This window comes from Myotis brandtii, unplaced genomic scaffold (assembly GCF_000412655.1).
Source record: "Myotis brandtii unplaced genomic scaffold, ASM41265v1 scaffold158, whole genome shotgun sequence".
Classification (NCBI taxonomy): domain Eukaryota; kingdom Metazoa; phylum Chordata; class Mammalia; order Chiroptera; family Vespertilionidae; genus Myotis; species Myotis brandtii.
The window spans coordinates 1,513,707-1,537,156 of record NW_005355753.1 but is presented as its reverse complement, the minus strand read 5'-3'; the positions used below and the strand labels follow the sequence as shown (position 1 = coordinate 1,537,156).

The window sequence follows — 23,450 nt, the reverse complement described above, 5'->3', positions numbered from 1 at the left end:
TTTGCCCACGGCTGTTCTAGACCAAGGGTGGGGAACGTCCAGCCCACAGGAAGTATACCATAAGGCCCAGAAATCATTTGGTCTGGCCTGCCAAGGCATTAGGGGTGAGTTAATTAAATGTTTGACCAAATATAGCAGGCTCAGTTTTACATTGATAATTTTGCATGGTTCATGAATGATGTTGTAAATATCCAAATGGCCCTTGGCAGAAAAAAGATTCCCCACCCCTGTGTAGACTGTATGGCGTTAGTGTAGGTTACTGGAGTGTGTTCCCCTTAACTTTGGTTAACTTATATTACCCAGTAGGCTCCTCCCTCAAACAGGAGGGCTGATGCTGAGCTCTAGGTATGGTTGGCAGGCTTCACTTTAGGGTGTGAGGGAGGGGAGTGGCAGTAGTTTCCAATAAGAAGGCTTAGTTTCTTATTTTCTTTTTTTAATTTGTAAGCACCTTTTCTTTGCCAGATCTTTACTCAGTAAAGTCTTCATTTAGTATGTTGAAAATGTAAGGTTTAGAGTCTATAGAAAGTGGGGGGTTTTTTTGGCTTTAGGCTGGTTTCAATTGCAGCTACACCTTTAGCCAAATAGTCATGGGAATGGAAAGTGCTTGGGAGGAGTTGAATCCCAGCCTTTTGAATCCTAGGGCACTTCTGCTCCATTCCTATTTCTGCTCTTCCAGCTCTGACCTTGGAGCCTCTCTAGAGTGCCACCAGAGGATGGCACATACATTCATTTAGGACTTTCGTGTTTATTCTTGGGTTGGGACTACTTTTGCTTTTGTTTATTTCTCAACTCTGAATAGATTTATTACCTTTTTTTCTCCTATCATTTCAGTAAGATAAATGGAAAGGAAGAGGCAAGCACATTTGCCTAGTCTATCATTTTGAAATCCTGAGCCAGAGGTTCTTTTGACAAGTTTGAGTATTTGTGATTTTAAGAATTAAAACAAGCTTATTTAATGAATGTATTATTGTTTCACAAGTATTTATAGAATAGTTTGGAATGCTTATAGAATGTGAAGTTATTGTAATGTTGAAATACATCATCTATGTGTGACTAACTTGTATTTTAAAAATGGTTATAAAGCTTTTTAGAGCAAGGACAGCCATTGATACCCCAAATACCTAGGCAGGAGAGGATTGTGGTGCAGTTCCAGGCATTGCCATTAGCTAGTAGTAATTTATAATTGGGGTCAGAAACAAGGTAACTCTAATTGTTTCCCATGTAACATTTGCTAATTTTAGGTTGTCTTCCTTGATATGATCTATCTATATAAATATAAAGCCTAATATGCAAAGTGTCCCCTTGGGAGTTTGATCGCTCACTATGACATGCACTGACCACCAAGGGGCGGTGCAGAGCGAAGGAAGGCCCGGGCCAGCAGCCAGGGAAGGGAGGCTCCGGCCTGCAGCCAGAAGGCCTGGATCGGCTCTGATCACTGGCCAGGCCTAGGTACCCTACCCGTCCATGAATTTTGTGCGCCGGGCCTCTAGTATTAAGATAAAACCTCTATTACATGTGGTTTACTAAAGAAAAGGACTGTCTGGTGGCCCTATAGTTAGATTTAGGTTGCAATTTGTGCTTATTTTAGTGAATGATAAAAGAATAATTTGCCATGTCTGTACTTCTAATAGAGTGAAAATGAATCTGTATGCAACATTATTTTTATTTCTTAATACGTTTTGGGAAAGTTAATTGCAACTGTATGGTTCAGGGATTTAGTGCAAGAAGAAGAACAGTTGATGGAAGAAAAGAAAAAGAAAAAAGACGACAAGAAAAAGAAGGAAGCTGCTCAAAAGAAGGTAGTATATGTATAAACTTTATATTAAGCAGTTTAAACAAATTTAAAAATAAAATTATTCTTATTGAATTTTTAAAGCATTTGATTTAATGTTTTAACTTCAATGGAGTTTCATTTTAACCTTTAATGTCTTTGACTATGCATGTATAGTAACTTGCCAAATGCATACAATTTAACATACAGTCATTTAATCTTGCCAATAGTTTTTTCAAAGGTAAGTGCTTTATATAGGTCTTTATCTTCCTGTTAGCTGTTGCTAGGTTTTCATAGTCCATCATTTTGTAAGTGAGAAGAGCATGGAATTGGTAGCTGCATAGAGGGGGTTTGAAAGCTGGCTCTCCCATATAGCATGCAGGACAGTATGGCCTTAAACTTTATTTAGCCTCTCTGGGCCTCAAAAGTTTTTTTACATTTTGTAAAATGAGAATTAAATTAAATGAGATAATGTAATACATACACATAATAATACACAATTGAAAATAAAATAATACATGAATATAGTAATGAGGGAAACAATGCACATAATAGGAAATAAAGTTCAATTTCTTTTTTTCTTTTTTTATTGCTTAAAGTATTATAAAGGGTATTACATATGTCTCCTTTTCAGTTTCTTTTTTACTTTTTATTTAGTACCTGGACTGATCTTTAAAATTTGCAGTTTATATTAGGATATTTTAAATAAATCTAAGATAATTTGTTGCAAAAACTCTCTAGCCAATACATCATCAGAAACTAATTAAAGCAATACAAATTACAAAAAATAAAAGATTATATTCATAATTATAAAATTTTTTACAAATTAATACTACGGGCTTATGACAGTTAACTAAGCTGGCTCTCGTTTACTGTATCAAGGTTGCAAGGCCTTAACATGTTCTGAAAGACCCAGTGAAATTACTATCCCATTTTTGTCTTCTAATGAAAAATTATGACTTGTTGATATATACATAACTCTTGTGCCAGGCACTGTGCTAGGAACGGGATATATACTAATGGCAACATATCGCCACATTTAAAAAATATATTTTATTGATTTCAGAGAGGAAGGGAGAGCAGGAGAGAGAGATAGAAACATTAATGATGAGAGAGAATCATGGATCGATCGACTGCCTCTTGCACACCCCCCATTGGGGATCAAGCCCATAACCTGGACATGTGCCCTGGCTGGGAATCGAACTGTGACCTCCTGGTTCATAGGTCAACACTCAACCACTGAGTCACACCAGCCGAGCATATCTTCACATTATTTAATAGGGAAAATCATAGGATACAAAAATATGGTAGATAGGGAACTGTTGAAGCATGGAGAGAAGGGCTTAACTGGGCCTGTAACGGGGCAGGGGGCAGGGAAATTTTTTTGGAATAGAAATTAGCCAAGTAAAGAAGGAGCTGAATACAAAAGGATTCCAAGCAGACTAACCTCAGAGGAAAGCGTCCATAGTCTCCTAGTAAACTGTGGGTTTTAATGGGGAGGGAGCTAAGGGTAGAAATGTCAAGTGACATTTAGGGGGTGAGAGGGTTGGTGGTAGCTATCAGCTCATTAAGGGGTTTGGACCATTGAGTTTACCTTGGCAAATTGTAGAATTGAATTGGAAAGGGTCGACACTAGAAGCTGAGATGCTGGTGAAGGGACTATTAAAAAAAATCCACAGAAATTTTTGAAAGGATATGAAGGGCGAGGAACCTAGATTGACTCTTAGGTTCCAGATTGAGTGACTATAAGTACATTTTGGGAGCAGTTAACCATGTTAGGAGACACACAGAACTGGTCATCCAGCAACGTTGATAAGATGTTGGAATTTAACTCTTGTTTATATCAATGAGCCTATGGTGAATTGGTTTCACTTTACTCCTGTCCCTGAAGTTCCCAGAACCTGTCCAGGACTTTAAGTGAGGATTTACTTTAACCGGGGAAGGGCGGAGTACAGAGGACCATGGAGGAGGATTAAGATTGGGATGATAGGTGACTCCTATCATCGGCCTTTTGGTTGCTCTCAGGAGTGACTATTGTCATAGTTAGGGTTTGGAATAGGTTTCTAGTTCAGGTATCCCTGCTTTTTGAAAGTTCATGTTGTACCACTTTGCTTTTATGAAGACCTACATTAGTATTATAGAGTTTTGGCCTTGAATTTGATGATGCCATAGGCCTCTGCCAGAGACCTGTGATATAGGATGGTCTTTGCAGTCTGATCAGTCTTGGCTCAGGATTTGTTATGAATAAGTTGTGTCTTCTGTAAGTAGTAAGACTGGGGAAGATTTATCAGACTCTCTTCGATGGTGTGGAGGCCATTTACTTAGTGAAAAGAACTTATAAGAAACTTAATAGATTTGTTGAGGAAGATTTCTTTATTGATGTAGAATCACTAGTTTAGCAAGCAGCTGAGATCCCTGCTTCTAAGGAATCTTAAGATTTAGCTGGTAAGTCAGGATGTATGTGAAATCCTTAGAAAAGAGGCCTAAGGTATTTTATAACGAAGCATGTTTATTTCTCTATTCACTCACTTCAGTGAGGAAATTCTAAGAAAAGGAAGGAAGGGTCACTGGAATTTCTTTGAAGGTTGTGTTTGTAAAATATGTAATATGAGTATAATTTTTAAGTTGTAACATACAAATTATGGCTCTAGTTGTTAATATGTACGTTTTTTCATATCCAGTCTCTAAATCACCTGTGTCTTTAACACATAAATGATGATTTTTGTGCCATTTGGCTTCTCACCAGATCTGAAGTAATAGCTTTCATCCCTGCCTCACTGTATGGTTCTAGTGTAGTCTCTCATCTCAACCATGTCCTACTAGAACCATCATCAGAGGCTTAATATGGGGAGTGTTTCCTTCTTTGGCCAGACCTTCAGCATTGGTAGGGTATTCTGTATGTCCCAACGACACAGTAATACCTAGTCACTGAACACAATGTAAAGGAAAGCCTAAAACCTCTACTGTTAAGTGTAGTAGGCTAGACTGCCACTAGAGTGAGGCTGTTCTTCAAATTCCATATAACCAGCTTACAACTGAATTTAAATACAACCTGTTGGTGAAGTGAGGACAGCTGGTATTTCTATAGGCTGTTACCAAATAAATAGAAAAAACAAAGCAAAACAAAAAATCCTCAAGGGGGTACACTTAAAGCCCATATGAAAGATTGTGAGTCATAGGAGTTTCTGGACAAGTTTCCTCGAGCTTGTCTGTTGTAAGAGTAAGCAGGTGTACCCAGGTAGGTGACAGACAGCTACATAAGCCAGGTAGGCAGGCCCGTTATATAAATGTTGGAATTCACTAAAGGAAAGGCAGTCTGCCTGTTTCATGCAATCTGTGTACACTTAAAAAAAAATTTTTGTATTTCATTTCTGAAAAAGACTTCAGATACTATATATATATATATGGAACTCAGGCATTAAAATTAGTTAAGTGGCTACCATGGTTTCATCAGGGTGACAAAAATAGGGATGCAGTTGAAATCTACTTCCTCAGCTGGTGCTTTTCCAGAACTCAGTACCATGGCTTTATGCTTCGATACAGAACCTTTTTACACGTTTGCCTTATTTTCACAATCTAAAGGTAACTTTAAAGCTGGAAATAATAGTCATTTTTATAAGGCATTTAAAAGGTCTTTATGCCATAGATACAGAAAACATAGTTTCTAGTAGCCTTTATAGTCTTTTAAAGAAAATTAACTTCAGACCACAGGTTATATTTTTATTTTAAATAAAAAACCAGATATCACAACTCCTTATATAAATAATCAGACACCAACAAGGCTCACTACAATGTTTTTATTATGATAGTTTTCCCTTTTTGTCTATTATTTAAATAGAAATTTATTTAAATTCCTCCTTAAATAAAAATTACACAAAAATTACATGATTTTTTTATGTTTCAGCCCCAGTACATCTCCATGAATAGAGATAACTTTGTTTAAAAAAATTTATTTTTCAAAAGCCTATTTCACATCTAAGAAGTATGGCTATTTACTTATCTTCTGATTCTAAGACTTAGAAAATAAGTTGGCATAGCATTGAAAATATAGTTTCTGTACTTAAAAAAGGGGAAACAGCTGTAGCAGTAAGTTGTTACCATACATTTATACACAGGTTCTGTTCTTAGGAGAAATTTCTAGAGGGAATCTTGAACATGCAGTAAGGAGGAAAAAGGAGGTTGAGAAATGGGTTAATTATAGAGGGGATAATTTAGTATAACCTTTACTTTAAGTTTGTAATTGTAGTTCCTAGAAAGCATTTAATTGTTGAGGGCTGGAGGAAAGCAACAATACAAATTGGGATCTTATTTTAATCGAGACAGTTTTGTTACTGTGTTAAGAGCTGAAGGGACTTTTATAGGCTTTGTGGATTCAGATGTGCTCTATTTGAATTTAATTGAGACTTCATTCTCTTTTGGAAATTTTAGTGTTTACTTTTCATGTCTCCCAAAGACCATTTTGTTCTGAGACTGGGTATCATATTCAGCAGTCTAAGTAGCAGGGTTGTTTTTTTTTTTTTTTTCAGTAAGCTAGGTGGAGCATTGCACTCATCTAGGGTGTCCCCTTTCGGTTCTGCCCCTTATTTTAGCTTCCTACAGTCAGATGCTGCATAACGATGTTTGGGTCAATGACTGACTGCATATACAACAGTGGTCCCATAAGATTAGACCGGAGCTGAAAATTCCTATCTCCTAGTGACGTGGTTATAGCATGGTGCAGTACACAAATACCATTGTAGCATGTGGTATAGGTTCGTAGCCTAGAAGCTGTGGGGGAATAGAACTTGTCACCCCAAAATATGTCTCTTTGGCATAAGGATTATTTTAGGCTGGTTTATTTTAAGAAACAGCAGATGTGGGAGAAGTTCTGAAAACCAAATAAAGTTACCCTGTGTAACAGACATTTACATTGTAAGGGAAATCTCCATTTGCCAGGGTGTCTCCCTGCCTGTACCAGGAAGAGGGGATGACCTTATCTCTAGAAACTCTTATTAATGGAGAAGATAATGACAAAACTGCATAACCACCTTAACCCTGGTTTACTGTGCTTTTCCTGGAACCTTCATCACTGACTCCCGCCAACCCAGCATCTTCCATGTTTACTGAAGATGTTATTTAAGGTGGTGGGTCCAGCTATTTTGGTGAGACCTAGTTTTCCTGTATATTCTCCAATGTATCCAGGAGGTATATGTGTTATTAAACTATTTTGGTTTCCTTCTATTAATTTGTCATTTATTATATATGTCTCAGTTAAGAGCCCAGAGGGTAGAGGAAACGTTATTTTTCGTCTCCTGCAAAGCAGTAGGTTATACCATACAGCCCAGGTGTGCAGTAGGCTATACCATCTAGGTTTGTAAGTGCCTCTGTGATCACACAACCATATCACCTCACAACGCAGTTCTCAGAATGGATCCCCATTGTTAAGCGGCACCTGACTATTCTCTTTTTCCTTTTTTTCTTTTTAGACTTATTTTAGTTCAGCAGTCCTGGGTTCTAGACTGGGTGCTACTTGCTAAGAAATCATAGAAAAGTTCCCTTACCACTAACTATCTCATTTAAAACAGGTGAATTGAACTATTATTTCCTTATTCTAATACCTGGCATTGTTAAGACATTGTAGATGACTAGAAAGAGAGAAAAAGCAAGACTGGGAGCAGGTTATTTGCAAATATGAGAGAAAGGACTGAGCTCGGGGGGCTGGTAGCAGTGGCTGCTTGTATCTTTTGAATGTTCTCTGTATGCCAGACACTGTGCTAAGCACTATATATGAGTTAAATCATTTTACCCTCCTGCCACACTAGATATGAGTTTTTGTTCTTGTCTTATAGATGAGGAAACCAAGCTTTAGAGAAGTTAACTAATTTTGACCAAGGTCACAGTGTGTAAGTGGTAGAGCCAGGACTCAAAGCCAGGCGGTCTAATTCAGGCTCTGACCTCTTAACCACTGAGTGTGTTTAAGGATGAGTTGGGACAAGTGGTGCAAAGCCCAACAGAAAGAAAACACCTAGCATGCTGGTCTGCCCCCTGGCTAATGCCTTCATTAATGAAGTGAGGCAGTTGTGATAATTACTTGTGGAATCACAGTTCAGGTTTGTTTGTTTATTGGTTTGTTTTCTTGCTTAAGGAAGAAAAATGTATTCAGAATGGAATCATTCTGCTGCTAGACTTTTCAGAATTCTTTAATTGTTACACAAGAAGATCTGTATAGCAACACCTCACGTTTGAATAGTGTTGTGTACTTTTCAACTAAAGATGTTTTTATTTTTATTTAAGCCTCATAATAGCCCAGAAAGGCAAACGGTACAGATTTTCCCCCCTTACATTTGAGGAATTAGGAAGCTGAGACTGAGAAAGTTTAAATGACAAGGTCATTTACAAGTCAAAAAGAAACAGTTGAAATTAGTTTTGGGGTTTTTTTAACTTTTTTTTATTGCTTAAAATATTACAACGAGTAGTACATTTGTCTCCTTTTTGGAAATTAGTTTTAATATATTCTATGTAACCCAATATATAACTAAAATATTACTATTTTAACATCTAATCAGTATAAAATATTGAAATAGTTTCCTTTTTTAATACTAAATAATAGGAATCTGCTATGTATTTTATACAGATGAATTTGGACTAGCTATTTTTCAGTGGTCAGCAGCCACATCCGAATAGTAGCTACCAATTTAAACAGTGCAGACAAACACTCAAATAGTTTGAGTGATATGGTAGGTCCTGGATCAGTTCACAGAAATCTATTTTACAAAAATGGAACCCTATCAGTTCCATCTTCTCTTCATCCGTTAGGAGCACTTGGATTCCGTGACTTAGATTTCTTCATTATATTAATCCATGTTCTGATGGGCAGACACCTTCAGGTGTCTCTTTGTTGCCATTCTCTGTAGATGACAGGCAACTGAATGAGATTGATCACTGTTCTGAAGCAACATGGAGCTTTTCCAAAGGAGTTGCAGACTAGGTGTCCTTTATGTTGTAAGGTCTAGAAGAGCAGCACTTTATATCTTGGAGTTTAGTAATGTGGTCATGGTTCTATGTACTGTAACTTAGTTTCCTTTGAAAGTAAATTATGGAAGAGATTGGAGAGTTAAAAAAGATTTTCAACTTGTAAAATAATTTTTATGCTAAATTTTTGGCTTTAGAAAACTATGTATGTTATTGTTTGATGTGACACTTCTGTACTTCAAAGTATTTATATACTGAGTTCTCTCTAAAGACTGTTTTACTACTGCTAGATTTTTAAAACAGTTTCTCCAGAAATAAATTAAGTGTTCATGCTAATTGACTCATCTTTTGCCATTGTCTTTCCATCAATTTTTTAAAAATACTTGATCCATATAAAGTAAAAGATGGGCCTCCATTATTTAACATATCACTAATGCTCTAAAACTTGGTAAAGCATGTCAAAACCTGGACTGATTCTGGCTCTCTGGGGAGAAAGATAATGTTTGGTGTGTCTTCAATATTAAGGTAATTGCCATATAGTTCTTTACCATATAACTTTATAATGATATGGTTAAAAATTGGTATTTTTGTTAACAATAATTTTATATGACAAAGCAAATGTGAATTATCAAATCAAGCCCCATGGCAGGCAGTTAAGAAATGTTTCACTTAGAAATAATTTCTGGATATCAGTTACAATTCAGTCTTTCCTTGACTTCCCTGCCTATCCTTGTCTTTTATTTTTAGGACTCCCATACAATTGGTCTTAATAAAAAAAGTTGATTTTTGCTGTGGCCTCTGACTATAATCAGTTCTCTCTTTTGAGCCACCGTAAGGAAGCCGTGTAGTGCCAGAGCCCCTCTCCCTGTTGTGTCACAGACAGTGGAAGTAGGGTAGGCATGGAAAGCAGGGCTCATGTCCATGTGAGTTTACCTTCTGAACATGGATATTTTAATGAATTGTCAGATATGTCAGAAGTGACATGTATTTGAAAATTTTTCCCAATCAAAAATACTCAAAAGTTAACTATGTTTAACTGTAATAGCAGCCTAATTATTACTAATTTGGCTAAAGTGTTATCTTCAGCTTTTCTTTCAGAAAACTTAATTCATTTTTTATCATTTGAAACAACAATTTTTTAAGCCATTTAAACGTGCAGACCTCATTAGATGCATTAATGGAAAGGTGATGATTATATAAAAATCATTTAAAAATTAAGTGATAAATGCAGTCCCATTTTTTATTGTACATTGTCATACAGTGTCTTCTCTGCATTGCATCTACAGAAACATTTTTTTTAATTTTATTAATAAACATTGTATCAGAGACCATCGGGCACATCTATGGGAAAAGCATGCTGTCTTTGCCTATCTTTTCCAATGTATTTCACCTAAATGACAAATTCCTTATAAAAGTGTATATGTCTTATATAATAGTAATCTATTAGCATTTTATCATAACAATCCATTTCTTTCAGTTTCATATTTACATTGTTTTTTATTTGTTTGTTTTTATTTTAGGCCACTGAACAAAAAATCAAAGGTACGTTTAAAGCTATTTTTATTCTTTTTTATTTTATTTTTATTCACCTCTAGGGTGGGAGAGAGACACGAATGAAAGAATCAGAGGGGTGGGGGCAGACTTCTTCAGAGGCACCACATTGGAGTTATCCTTTGGGGTTCGTGCTTTATTGTGATGGATATTACACTTTTAGAATAAACTGCCTCAGGACCTATTTTACAGCTGTCTCTGAAGATGAACACCACTTCCTAACAAACTTCCTTGGTTTAAGTATGTGAGCACAGGGACCTTTCCTTCTGTCTTCCATCAGAAGTCTTATCTGGGGCTACCTCTAGGACTCACCTTGTCCCTTGCTTTATTTCTTGTTGTCTGTATACATTGTGCCCTACTCCATCGTGTAGGCAGACCTGACATCTACTCTGTGTTATCACTGAAGATAGGAGATTGCTAACCTTATGGTCATTTGTACCAGGTTGAACAGCTCCCAGTATATAGCAGGCAAAAGACTTCAGGGAGGTAAGGTAACAGGAACTGACTTCCTCTCAGATCCTAAATCAGGAATTCTTCACCCTCCCAGGAGTTGACTTACCTGCTAATGAAATGTGTAGGGCTCTCAGATGCTGAACTTATTAGGCCTAAAGATTCTGAATTTTTACTTTGAGCTGTAGCGAAAGTATGTGCATTTGGTTGATACACAGTCAGTATTGCCTATTTTAATTTGTGGTCAGTGTTGGTGAAGGTAACATTTATTAGGTACAATTGTATAAGAGTGAACAAAAAATAGTTGTAGCTTATATTTTATTGGAGAAAGTGGCAATAGAAGGGCATACCCAAACATGATGTATAATATGATGTGATTTGGTTAAAGTAAAAATGTCTGAATTGTCCTGGAGTCTCGAGGGGTAATAATTAGCTTAACACAGTGGATTAAGGAAGGCCTCCTTGAGGAAGACCTTGAGATTATGACTCTTAAAAGATGAAAGAGCTGAAACCGGTTTGGCTCAGTGGATAGAGCGTCGGCCTGCGGACTGAAAGGTCCCAGGTTTGATTCCGGTCAAGGGCATGTACCTTGGTTGCGGGCACATCCCCAGTAGGAGATGTGCAGGAGGCAGCTGATTGGTGTTTCTCTCTCATCGATGTTTCTGACTCTCTATCTCTCCCCCCTTTCTCCCTCTGTAAAAAAATCAAAAAAATATATTTAAAAAAAAAAAAAGATGAAAGAGCCAGTCCAAAAAATAAGAATGAAAAGGCAGAGGGATCAGCATGGTGAAGGCAAGAGATAGGCAACAATGTGATGTTATGCATAGTAGTGGAATTTCTAGCACATTAAATACCCAGTGATAAGTGGACAGGTTGGAAGGGTTTCTCTGAAGAGATAGGTAGGGGTCAGGTAAAAGAGCTTCATATCCTGTGTGTACCAAGATGGGACTTTTATAGGCAGCTAGGAGCTACTGAAGAGTTTAAGAGGAGTGACATGGTTGGTGTTTTTTGCTCCATCTTTAAAGCTCTCAGTCATTGTGTATGGAGAGTGTTGGCTGAAAGATGGAGCTGAGAAAAAGAAAGGCACTCGGAGCAGAGGAGGCAGGTGGGTAAGACAAGGGAATATTTAGGGAGTGATTATAGGGGTGTTAGGAAGTGGCAGAATATAGGCCTGGAGGTAGGCAGACGAGTGCTTGTGCTGGTTGGAGGGAGAGCCAGCAAAGGTTTCTGCATTTAGAGGTCATGGTTATAAGCTGTGCTTTAGGAACATCTCTTTGTCAGTAGAGTTCAGTGTCACCAATAAAAGCAGTACCAGAGAGGGTAGGGAAGGCATAGAAAGGGTAACAAAGATCTCAGCTGCCGTCTTGGCAGTAGGGGCTGTGAGGCATAAACAACAACTGGTGAGATCTGAAGGATTGAAGGTGATACATGGCTTTGAACCTGGATGTCTGAGAACATTGCAGGGATGTAGAATGATGTTGGGAGGAACGGTTGTCACATTACTTTAGTAGGAATGTGAGCAAATTTTCTTAAAACTCTACTTCCTCACACCACTCTTTAGTTGTCCCTTGCCCTTTGCTTGAAGACCAGACTCCTCTGGTTGGCTCTCAAGGCCCTCTTTAATCTGACTTCCCATGATCTAACCAACCTGTTCCCATCACTCCCTTACACTTTTCAGAGCAGTCTTCTCAGCCAAGGATGCCTTTTAGCCTTTCTAACCGACTCAGTCGATCGCCCCACCTGCCATTCGTCCCTCCTTTTCTGATTTCTTAGGATGTGATGATGTGTCTTAACTTTGGGGCACTTGATTATGTTCTCTCTTGGATTTTTGACTGGATATCCCATGGATATTTGTATCTCCAACATAACCTTTCAGTACCTATTGTTTGTATCCTTTCCAAATATAAGTCATCCTTTTAGATCCATACATCAAATATGAACAGATTTGAATCTCCTGAGAATGTCAGGCTTCAGAATGCATTATGTTGTTTTGCCTGCTCTTTTACTCACTCATTCTTACTTTGATAGCAGCTACCTTCATAATTGGTCATGTTTGCTCCGATTCATGCAGGTGTATTGCTGACCTTTGTGCTATGTGTAATGCCTATGTAGTGCTTATGGTTTGAGTTCATGGGAATTAGAGATTACCAGCTGGAAACTTGTGGGACAGGTTTGGCCCACAGTTGGTGGTGGTGTTTACTAAACTCTGTATTTTGGGATAATTTATGATTTACAGAAAAGTTGAAAAGATACTACAGAGAGTTTCCCATATACACCTCACCCAATTTTTCAGTTATTGACATCTTCCATTTCTGTGGTACATTTGTCAAAACTAAGAAACCGACAGTGGTACTAACTGAACTCCAGGCTTGATTTTAGATTTCACCATTTCTTCCATTAATGTCTTTCTGTTCTAGGATCCAGTGCAAGATACATGACACACTTAGTTGTCATGTCTTCCCAGTCTCCTCTGGTCTCCATAGGGTGTTTGTATTACTATCCTTTAAATTTTTTATTGCTAGCATTAAAAAATTAGGAGACACCCCTCCCCCATCCAGAATTGCAGTTTTTATTGCAGTTTGTACTGTCAGCATCATTTTTTTGTCTTTCTGTATTAGAAAGTCTATATAAAGCCCAAGGTTAGTCACATGTGGCTATCGAGTCCTTGAAATGTGGCCGAGAAGCAGAATTTTAATGTTATTGGTCTACATAGCTCTAGAGCCTTCTTGATTGTTGAGAGTCAAACTGAGCATAACTAGTTAGTGCAGCACCCCTGTGGGACTCTGCAGTAATGAGCTGGTTCTTCCTAAGGCTGCTGCCATTTCCTGTTAAGTAACACCCACCAATGTTGCTGCCGCTCAGTGGTTCAGCTGCTTGTATGAAAGTTGGATTTTTGTAAAGTTTCATAAATTAAATTCTTGACCAGCTTTCTTATGTGTAGATAACTAGATGGTTATTTCTTGGTGCAATGGATACATGATTCACCTAATAAGAACATGGACTAGTGTAATGAGTGGCAATGAAATTCTTGAAGGTTTTATTTTTGCCTTGTGACTTGAACTTTGGAAAACTGTAAAGAGCATGGATAGTTGAATGTTTGACTATTTGAAATATTTTTAAAATATAATTATTATGGCCCTGGCCGTGTAGCTCAGTTTTTAGAGCATCATCCTGACATGACAGGTTCGATCCCCAGTCAGGGCACATACAAGAATCAAACAATGAATTCATAAATAAGTGGAACAACAAATCCATGTTTCTCCCCTTCCTCCCTCCCTCCCTCTCTCTCTCTCTCTCAAATCAATAAATAACAATTTTTAAAAATGGTATATTATGATTATTTCCTTGAAACAACAGTGTTGAAAAATTTACAGTGAGATACAGGAAATAGATGGATAAATTTAACACGCCTTGTGGCCTTTATCATGTAGGGCACATGCCTGGGTTTCAGGCTCAATCCCCAGCAGGGACGTGCAAGAGACAGCCAGTCAGTGATTCTCTCTCATCATTGATGTTTCTCTCTCTCCCTCTCCCTTTCTCTCTGAAATCAATTTAAAAAAAAAGAAATTTTTAAAAAAGAAGTAATCCTTTTTATTGAATTTTGGGAAATGTTTGGGACCCAGAGGAGGAGCCACAGCAGCAGGCTGGGAATTCAGACTGTCCTTGGAAACCTGGTGAAGAATAAAGGTCATTTAAAAAAAACAAACAGGTTTTTAGTTCTTATTTTGGAAGCATGCTGATTGTACATTCCTTACAAAAGAATACACACTGCTGCCTTTGCCGGGGTGGCTCAGTGGTTATAGCGTTGTCCCATGCACCAAAAGGTGGCAGGTTCCGTTCCCAGTCAGGGCACATGCCCAGGTTGCGGGTTGGACCTCCCAGTGTAAATTTTTCTCTCTCCTGCCCTTCCTTCTTCTCTCTAAACATACATACATACATGCAGATTTATGTAAAAAAAAGTGCAGTGATAATTTTTGACAGCTAATATTTATTTGTCTATCTCTCTATCTATGAATCTATCATTCCAGTGCTTTCTTTAGGTGACTTCATAAGCAAGCTGTATTTCAGAGACCGACGAACTCAGAGCTCCTAAAGTAGGAGAGGGGAGCCTGGGATAGAAGCCGGAATAGAGAAAAACAGATTTGTTTTGTTTTCTGGTGGTCACATGGGAAAGCATAGTTTATTACTGCTGTTCTCATTCTGGATTAAAAACTCATGAAAATTGAATCAACATTTAAAACACATTTTTGTTCCTGCCACAGTTGGAAACCATTGTTCTTACTCAATTCTACCCTTAAAATTTTTTTTGAATCAAACACAATCTTATTGCTTAAATCCGTTGATCTAGGAAGTGATCAAAATATATGTTAAATCATTTTGGAGACATCCTGACATCTAACTGTGTACTTAACTGTGTGCGTTTCACTGTGCTTTATATACTCCATTTAGTTAAGGAAAATATTCTAAACATTTAATTACTAATAACAAATGGGCCCTGGCCAGTATAGATCAGTTGGTTGGTTGGTTGGTTGGTTGGTTGGTTGGTTGGAGCATCATCCTGTACACCAAAAGGTAGCGGGTTTGAATCCCGGTCAGGGCACATTCGGAAGACAACCGATGCATGTTTCTCTTTTGCTTCCCTCCTCTCCTCCCCTCTCCTCCCCTCCTTTGCCCTTCCCTCTCTTCTTCCCCTGACCCCCTTCTTCTCTCTAAAATCAATTTTAAAACATTAAAAAATAAACAAATGGGTACCAGTGATTCAGAATATGTACTGGAACAGGGTCCTACAGCTTAATATCTTCAGAGTAATCCTTTTTGCCTTAGCTGGTTTGGCTCAGTGGATAGAGTGTTGACCTGTGGACTGAAGGGTCCTGGGTTTGATTCCAGTCAAGTGCACATGTCCAGGTTGTGGACTCGATCCTCAGTGGGGGCGTGCAGGAGGCAGGCAAACAATGATTCTCTCTCATCATTGATGTTTCTATCTCTTCCTCTCCCTTCCTCTCTGAAATCAATAAGAATCAATAAGAATCCTATCTAATACTAGACAAACATGGTAATTGATCGTACCTTTGCTATGCCTCCCATTGGCTAATCAGCACGATATGCAAATTAACCGCCAACAAAGATGGCGGTTAATTTGCATGCGTAGGCTCCAAGCGGCGGAGGGAAGACTGAAGGCGAGCCGGAGCAGCGAAGATGGAAAACCGAAGGCGGCTCCGGCCGGAGCGAAGGCCTGGGTCCTGGGTGCCGGAGGAAAACCTGTGCCGGCAGCCAGGAGAAGGGAAGGCCTATTGCATGAATCTCTTCGTGCAACAGGCCTCTAGTAAAAAAATAAAGGAGTAATCCTTTTTTTTTGAATTTTGAGAAATATTTGGGACCCAGGGGAGGGGCTATAGCATCAGGCTGTGAATTCTGATATTTGTGCATTGGCAATAATAGTATCACCATTTATAGGTAAAGTCAAGGCCAAGGAAAAGTTAAGTAACTAACTCTACTGGGCTTTACTGTTTCTTTTTCTTTGAAAACAACCCTGTAGTTTAATGGAAGGCAACATAGGAAGGTTACACCATTGCCCATCCTATATAATAAAAGCCAAATATGCAAATCGACCGAACAGCAGAACGACTGGTCGGCGGGGGGCAGGGCCAGCAATCAGGTGGCGCCAGGCCAGCCAAGGAAGGTGCCAGCAGGCAGAGGGAGGGGATGGCTGCCGGTGGCGGCAGAGTATGATCAGGGGGCAGGGCTAGCCACTTGCCAGCTGGCGCTGTTCCCCAGTTGACCCACCAGTTGCCTCCCGTAGCAGGAGGCCAGACTGCAGCTTAGGCCCGTTCCCCGTGGGCCTAAGCCATCAGTTGGACACCCCCCGAGGGCTCCCAGACTGCGAGAGGGCACAGGCCAGGCACAGGCAAGCTGTGCACCAGGCCTCTGGTGTTTTAATAATATTCAACGAGTGAACTAAAACAAGGCATTTTTAAAAAATATTCCAGAAAGATTTTAGGTTTTGTAGTATTTTCCTTCTGATTTAGCAGAGATAAATGAAGAATTGTATCACCAGCATAATTGCATGAACCAGGGAGGATTTGACAACTTTGCCATGTGTGAGATGGTTGGCTTTTTAGGAATCATTAGAAAAAAACTCTTAAATTGTTTCTTGCACCTTTGAGTGTTGATGAAAAGGGAGTTTTGAGGACCAAGCTAAAAACTAATTCTAACAGTTTTCTCCATGCTTCAGGCCTCTGTGCAGTAAAAAATGTATACCGTATAGAGCAAAACACCTGACTGCTAGTTAAGTGTGAAATGCTTTGCTCCAATTCTAAGGAAGGTGTAAAGCAGTGCTTCTCAACCTTCTGGCCCTTTAAATACAGTTCCTCATGTTGTGACCCAACCATAAAATTATTTTCGTTGCTACTTCATAACTGTAATGTTGCTACTGTTATGAATCATAATGTAAATATCTGATATGCAGGATGATCTTAGGCAACCCCTGTGAAAGGGTCATTCGACTGCCAAAGGGGTCGCGACCCACAGGTTGAGAACCGCTGGCACTGTAAAGAGACTTTTGACCCCTCCTCCCCCCCCAAAAAAATCACAGCGCCTCTGTTTCATGCATTCTTCAAAAGGATAAGAAAGCAACTTCTGATGGGCTTAGGCAATAGTTCCTTTCTAGGTGTTTATTGCTGATAAAATTTGATAGTTATAGGACGCAGTATAACTATTGGACTACATACTACTAGATGATTCAGTTGGAGTCCAAGGAAGAAAAGTGTTTAATTTGCCCCCCCTCTCATTATTAAAAAATGTACTTCTTTACTTTTTCCTTTTTAAAAAAAAAGATTTTCTTCAAATTGATTTTCAGAGAGAAGAAGGGAGGGGGACGAGACAGGGAGAAAAACATCAATTCAGAGCAAAACATTGATTGGCTGCCTCCTGCATGCACCCTACTGGGGATCAAGCCAAAACCTGGGCATGTGTCCTGGCCGGAAATTGAACCAGCAATTTTTCTGTGCATGGGACGACGCCCTACCAGTTGTCACTGCCGGTATCAGCCATGTTTCATAATCTCATGAGGTCTTGGGAAACAAAAATGAAAAATAATTGTGTCCTAATTCATTACCCAAACTTAGGATCCAGAAAGTACCATTGTTTTCTTCAACATTTATGAAATATTTGTTGTGTGACAACCCTGTTCCATGCACTATTGTACATGAACAACAAACCCAAGTCCTCGTCCCCACTGCCTTTCCATTCTCACCTTTGTTTTAGTTTAATAAAGGTAAATATATGTACCTGGGATCTCAGCTTACCACTTCGCTTTGTCCACAAAGGCTTACCTTTCTTAATCACAAAGCCTCCTACAATAAGGAACTTTAGGAACTTGGGTGACTTGACAAAGGATTACTTTACTACATAGATTTTTAGGAGAGATGAGGCACAGATAGGTTGTGACTTGGAGCGCATTGCCTGACCTTGTTCACATAATGTACACATAGAAATGGTATCTGTGGAATTGTTAGAGTACAAGAAACAGTTTTAAAATTATTGTTTAAAACCTGATTCAGTATTAATGAGTCCCTAGGTGGAGGCTGTGGGAGCATCCTGGAATTGTGTCCTGAGCCCTGAGATTCTACCTTGGCACAGTAGGTCTTCAGTTTCAAAGAAAACAAATAGGATGGATTAGCAAGAATAGCTGTATCAGTTATAACCAGGAAAGAGAAAGCACAAAACTAGGGGAAAAGACTGTATATGCTATAATTTGCACTTGCATTCGGTTCTAATAAGAGTAGTAGCTGTGCGTCAGGATGCGTCCTGAGTGAGAGCTCTCAGTGCTGTATCCTTAGCAAAAATGTGCCGTATAAAACAGGACAGTCATTTCCCCCTTATCCACAAGGGACGTGTATCAAGACCCCTAGTGAGTGCCTGAAACCACGGAGAGTACTGAACCCTATATATATAGTATGCTTTTGTTATATATATGTGCCTGTGGTAAAGTTTAATTTATAAATTAGACTCAATAAGAGGTTAACAAAAATAATAGAACATTTTTAGCACTATACTGTGATAAAAGTTAGGTGAATATGGTTTCTTTTAAAGTGTCTTATTGTACTGCACTCACACTTGTGAAACAATACCTACGTGATGAGATGAAGTGAGATCTTCAGAATGACAGGCAATTTAAAACTGATTTATTTTTTGAATTTCCCTTTTAATGTTATTAGGACCATGGTTGACTGAAGGTAACTGAAACCGGGGAAAGTGAAAACGGAGATAAGGTAGGGGGGTGGGGGCTACTACTGTACTTACAGGCAACATTTGGCCAGAAGTAGAAAGCATTGAATAATCTACTAAAGATAATCCTGGAGTTTTAGCACAAACTCAGCATAGTGGTTAAAAGTTCAGATTTCTGAGTCAGATAGACTTGAATTTGAATATTGCCTTTGTAGTTCTTATTTTTATGACTTGGGCAAGTTCCTTAACCTCTAATCCTCAGTTTGACTCTGTTAAAAGGAAATAATCCAGGCAGCTTAATATTGTGGGAATGAAATGATATAACATAGATCTCTGCACCCAGAGGGTAATAGATGCTGAGTATGTAATAGATATATTATTAAAGATGCAAAGTGATTTTGTACCAAAGTGACTGCCAATACTTAGTCATTCCCTTATTCTTGGAGAGTTTAATTTTGCTTTTACAAGATGAAACTTAATTTATATTAGAAGGAACGTTGGACTGATGGTCAGATTTGGTGTTGCATTTCAGTTCTAGATGTTTGATCATGGGCAGTCTTTTCTGAGCCTTAGCTGCCTAATATGTAAAATGGAAATAATATTTCAAATTTATAGAATCATGATGAGGGTAAAGAGATACCAGTTATATTGCCTGGCATCAGCTGATACTTGGTACATTTTCATTTCCACCACTATATTTGGTAGTATCCTAGCAACCTTTCAGCCCCTTAAAACAACATATAAGTAGTTTCCCCCATCATTTCCAAGTTCATCCTCACCCACACTATGACTTGCTTTTTCCTCTCATTAAAGTAGAACCCATTCACATGGGTGAGTCACAGTGCCGTGTCTCTGTCACAGTGCAGGCAATATGTCTTGCAGCACGAGAACAGGACATAATGTCCTTGTGCGCTTGGTAGGCCAATGGTGGTATATTATTGCCTTGATTTATATTTACTTGTTTATTGGTAAAATGGGATATTATATGTTTAATTATGTGTACTTTTTTCCTTTTTTTAATTACCCATTCTTGTTTTTTACCCATTTACCTCTTGGGCCTAGAGTTTTTGTTATCAATTTATGTGAACTCCTTGTATAAGAAGCTTATTAGCACCCCATATGATGTATTTGATGCAAATATTTTCAACATTATGGATTATAATATATGTTCAAAGTTGTTCTGAGGTTGGGGTACCAGGTAGAAATATCTAACTTTTGCCCAATACCAGACACTGTAAGGAATACATACACAGAAGATGCAAATATATGTACAGAAGAAGTAAAGCAAAATTAGTAAGTTATGCAGGGGTTGGGAACCTTTTTTCTGCCAAAGGCCATTTGGGTATTTATATCATTCGTGGGCTATAGACAAAATTATCAGCATTAAAATTAGGCTGCTATATTAGGTCAAACATTTAATTAACTCACCCCTAATGCCTTGGCAGGCCAGACCAAATGATATTGTGGGCTTTATATGGCCTGCAGGAGTTACAGTCTTAGCTGAAACTCCAGTCCTGAACTCTAGTGACTCTGTTGAAGGCTTCCCTGTCAGGCTTAACAGCCTTAACCAAAATAGCCCCTCCTTTCCTTCATTTGGGGAAAACAGGTGGGCAGTGGGAGGGAGAGAATGCATCCCTTTAACTTATTTTTCAGTTTGCCTTTTACTTTGGAATAAACATAATTTTATTTGGTCAAACTTAATTTTTCTTGTTTCTCTTTTTTACTCCTATGCTGAAAAAAAAACACAACCCTACCTTTTTTCCCATATTCGGTAAATTTTTTGCCTATGTTTTCTAAAAGCTTGATTTTTATATATTCAATTTATCTAAACTTTATTTTGAAATACTTGGAACTTTTTATTTTAAAAAATCAGTTAACCATCCTATATTTGTTAAATGATTTGTATCTTCAGTGATTTGTGACAAATACTTTATTGTGTAACTTTTGTGACCCTTCTTAAACTTTATTGTGTTTGGGACTTTTTTCTTATTCTTGTTACAAACTTCTAGTTGATTGTTAGGTCTTTTTTTTTTTTTTGAGTCACAAATGGAGGTCAGAAGTGCTTGACATGATGCTATGATTCTACTAGAAGAGTTTTCTAAATTTACTTAGACATGACAACGAACCACATGGTGCATTAAAAAACAAACAGATTCTGATTTGATAAATCTGTGAGGCTATAAAATCTGTTTTGTTAACAAGTGACCCATAGCAGTTCTGAAACAAGTTTGGGGGATAATTTCTAGAATTGTAAATTATGAAAGAGACTTTCAGAAATGTCTAACTTTTTTTTTTTTAAGCATGTTCCTCTATCTGAAAAATCCATTTTTCATTATCCCACTTTTCTGAATCTCATGTTTGGATAAGATTTGATGGACAGCTTAACCAAAGATCTTGGAAATACCATATTGTGCATATTGTGCAGTATCCTCCAACTCTTAGAGAAGATATGTGCTTTAGAACCAGGTATTCCTTGCTGACAGTGTAGAAATTTTTGCTTTATCTCATCGATTATGCCTAATCTCAAGATCTTTGGTTAAGATTTGATGGACAGCTTAACCAAAGATCTTGGAAATACCATATTGTGCATATTGTGCAGTATCCTCCAACTCTTAGAGAAGATATGTGCTTTAGAACCAGGTATTCCTTGCTGACAGTGTAGAAATTTTTGCTTTATCTCATCGATTATGCCTAATCTCATTGATTGAGAAGGCAGGAAATTTTTTCTTAATAAATATAAAAGTTGCTTAAGCAAGTCTTACATTGTTGCTCTTATGTGAGAATATTTTCTGAGTAGCTTTAATTAGTACATATCCTCTTGTCTTCTAAGAGCTTAACTTGATTTGTTTTTCGTATGTAATGATACATAGTGAGATAAAAACAGAATTTCTAGGTGAATATAAAATTTGCCAAAAGAAATTTTAAAAAACATTCTATTCTACAGATGCTTATTAAATAATACTTTTAGCTGGTAAAATTTTAACTGTTTCAGCCCTTTTAAGGATTCAAATGCAAATCTATATATTCAAATAATTTCAGAAGATTTACAATATAGCCAGTATGAAAACTATTATGCAAAGCTAAATTGTAGACTTTAGAAGGATAAGAATAAAGGAAGGGCTTGAGGTACAGAGGCCTGGTGATTGATGTTTTGGGGACTTTGCGAGTAATCCAAGATGATTGATAGCTGGTTCATATTTAAACTCTTGTTTCTATTAAACTTACAGAGAGCCAAAGAGAGGGTCATTTATTTACTATTTCCTAAAAGAAATATACTAAAATGCATTATTAAAAACTTACTCTAATGACTTAGAAAAGTATTAGTTTAAAATAATTTTAATTATTGAACAGTATGGAGTTTCCTCAAAAAGTTAAAAATGGAACTCCCATTTGACCCAGTAATCCCACTTCTAGGACTATAGCCCAAGAAATCAGAAACACCAATCAGAAAGGATATATGCACCCCTATGTTCATAGCAGCTAATTTACAATAGCTAAGGCTTAGAAACCGCCTAAGTGCCCATCAGCAGATCAGTGGATTAGAAAACTGTGGTACATCTACACAGTGGAATTCTACGCTGCTATAAAAAAGAAGGAATTCTTACCATTTGCAACAGCATGGATGGAACTGGAGAGCATTATGCTAAGCATAATGCTTGTCTTTCTCTGACTGACTTATTTCACTCCGCATGATATGGAGCCGAGGATTGAACCTAAGACTCTTTGGTGCATGGGCCAATGCTCTAACCACTTAGCACACTGGCCAGGGCCAAGCCTATTCTTTAGGTCTTGTCATTTCTTCTCATTCTGCAAGGCTTGTGACAGGTCTTTTCCACCTGTATGCCGAATCCTAAACCCGTACTTTCAGTTCAGATTTTCACTAAACTAGAACTGTCTATTCAGTTGCATTCTACACATGGTTATCCTATAGCATGGTTTTCTAAGTTTATCGGAGACCTCTGAGAGGCTGCTTGAAACTTGCATGAGATCCACAGTGTCAAAATTATTTTCATAATAGGAAGACTGTTCTGTCCACTCTTATTCCCTCATTAGTATGTAGTAGAGTTTTCTAGAGGCTACATAATATGGATATCACAATAAATTGGAAAGAAATGTGGGAATCCACCTGCCTTCGGTTAAGCTAGGTATTAAAAAAATGTAAAACAGTGCAAGTTTCTCACTAACTTTTTGTTTGGGGAAAATAGCTACTTAAAAAATGTATTTTAATATGTAAAGGGTTTGTTTTTAAATGCATTATTAAATATTTTTAAATTTCTGATAGGGTAAATATCTATAGATGTAACCCACATAAAAGATCTTTGGTGTACGCCCACAATACCTTTTAAAAGTGTAAAGGGCTCTTGAGACCAAAAAGTTTGAGAATTGCTATCCCACAGTATCAGCAAACCTAACATTTAAAAACTGAACTCAGCCCTGGCTGGTTTGGCTCAGTGGATAGAGCGTCGGCCTGCAGACTGAAGGGTCCCAGGTTCGATTCCAG

General features: G+C 37.9%; 1 protein-coding gene across 7 annotated transcripts in view; it reads left to right on the top strand.

Annotated features, from left to right (window-relative positions):
* TNRC6A (trinucleotide repeat containing 6A) overlaps positions 1 to 23,450 on the top strand; it is an 89,470-nt gene that overhangs the window by 20,054 nt on the left and 45,966 nt on the right. For 4 of the 7 annotated variants that reach the window (XM_014536254.1, XM_014536258.1, XM_014536255.1 and 1 more), the window contains exons 2-3: positions 1,720 to 1,799; positions 10,243 to 10,264. In XM_014536254.1, coding sequence (XP_014391740.1) covers positions 1,720 to 1,799; positions 10,243 to 10,264 — 102 coding nt within the window. Of the gene's footprint in view, positions 1 to 1,711; positions 1,800 to 10,242; positions 10,265 to 23,450 lie in introns of all 7 variants that reach the window. The other 3 variants (XM_014536257.1, XM_014536256.1, XM_005862040.2) reach the window with 1 other exon arrangement.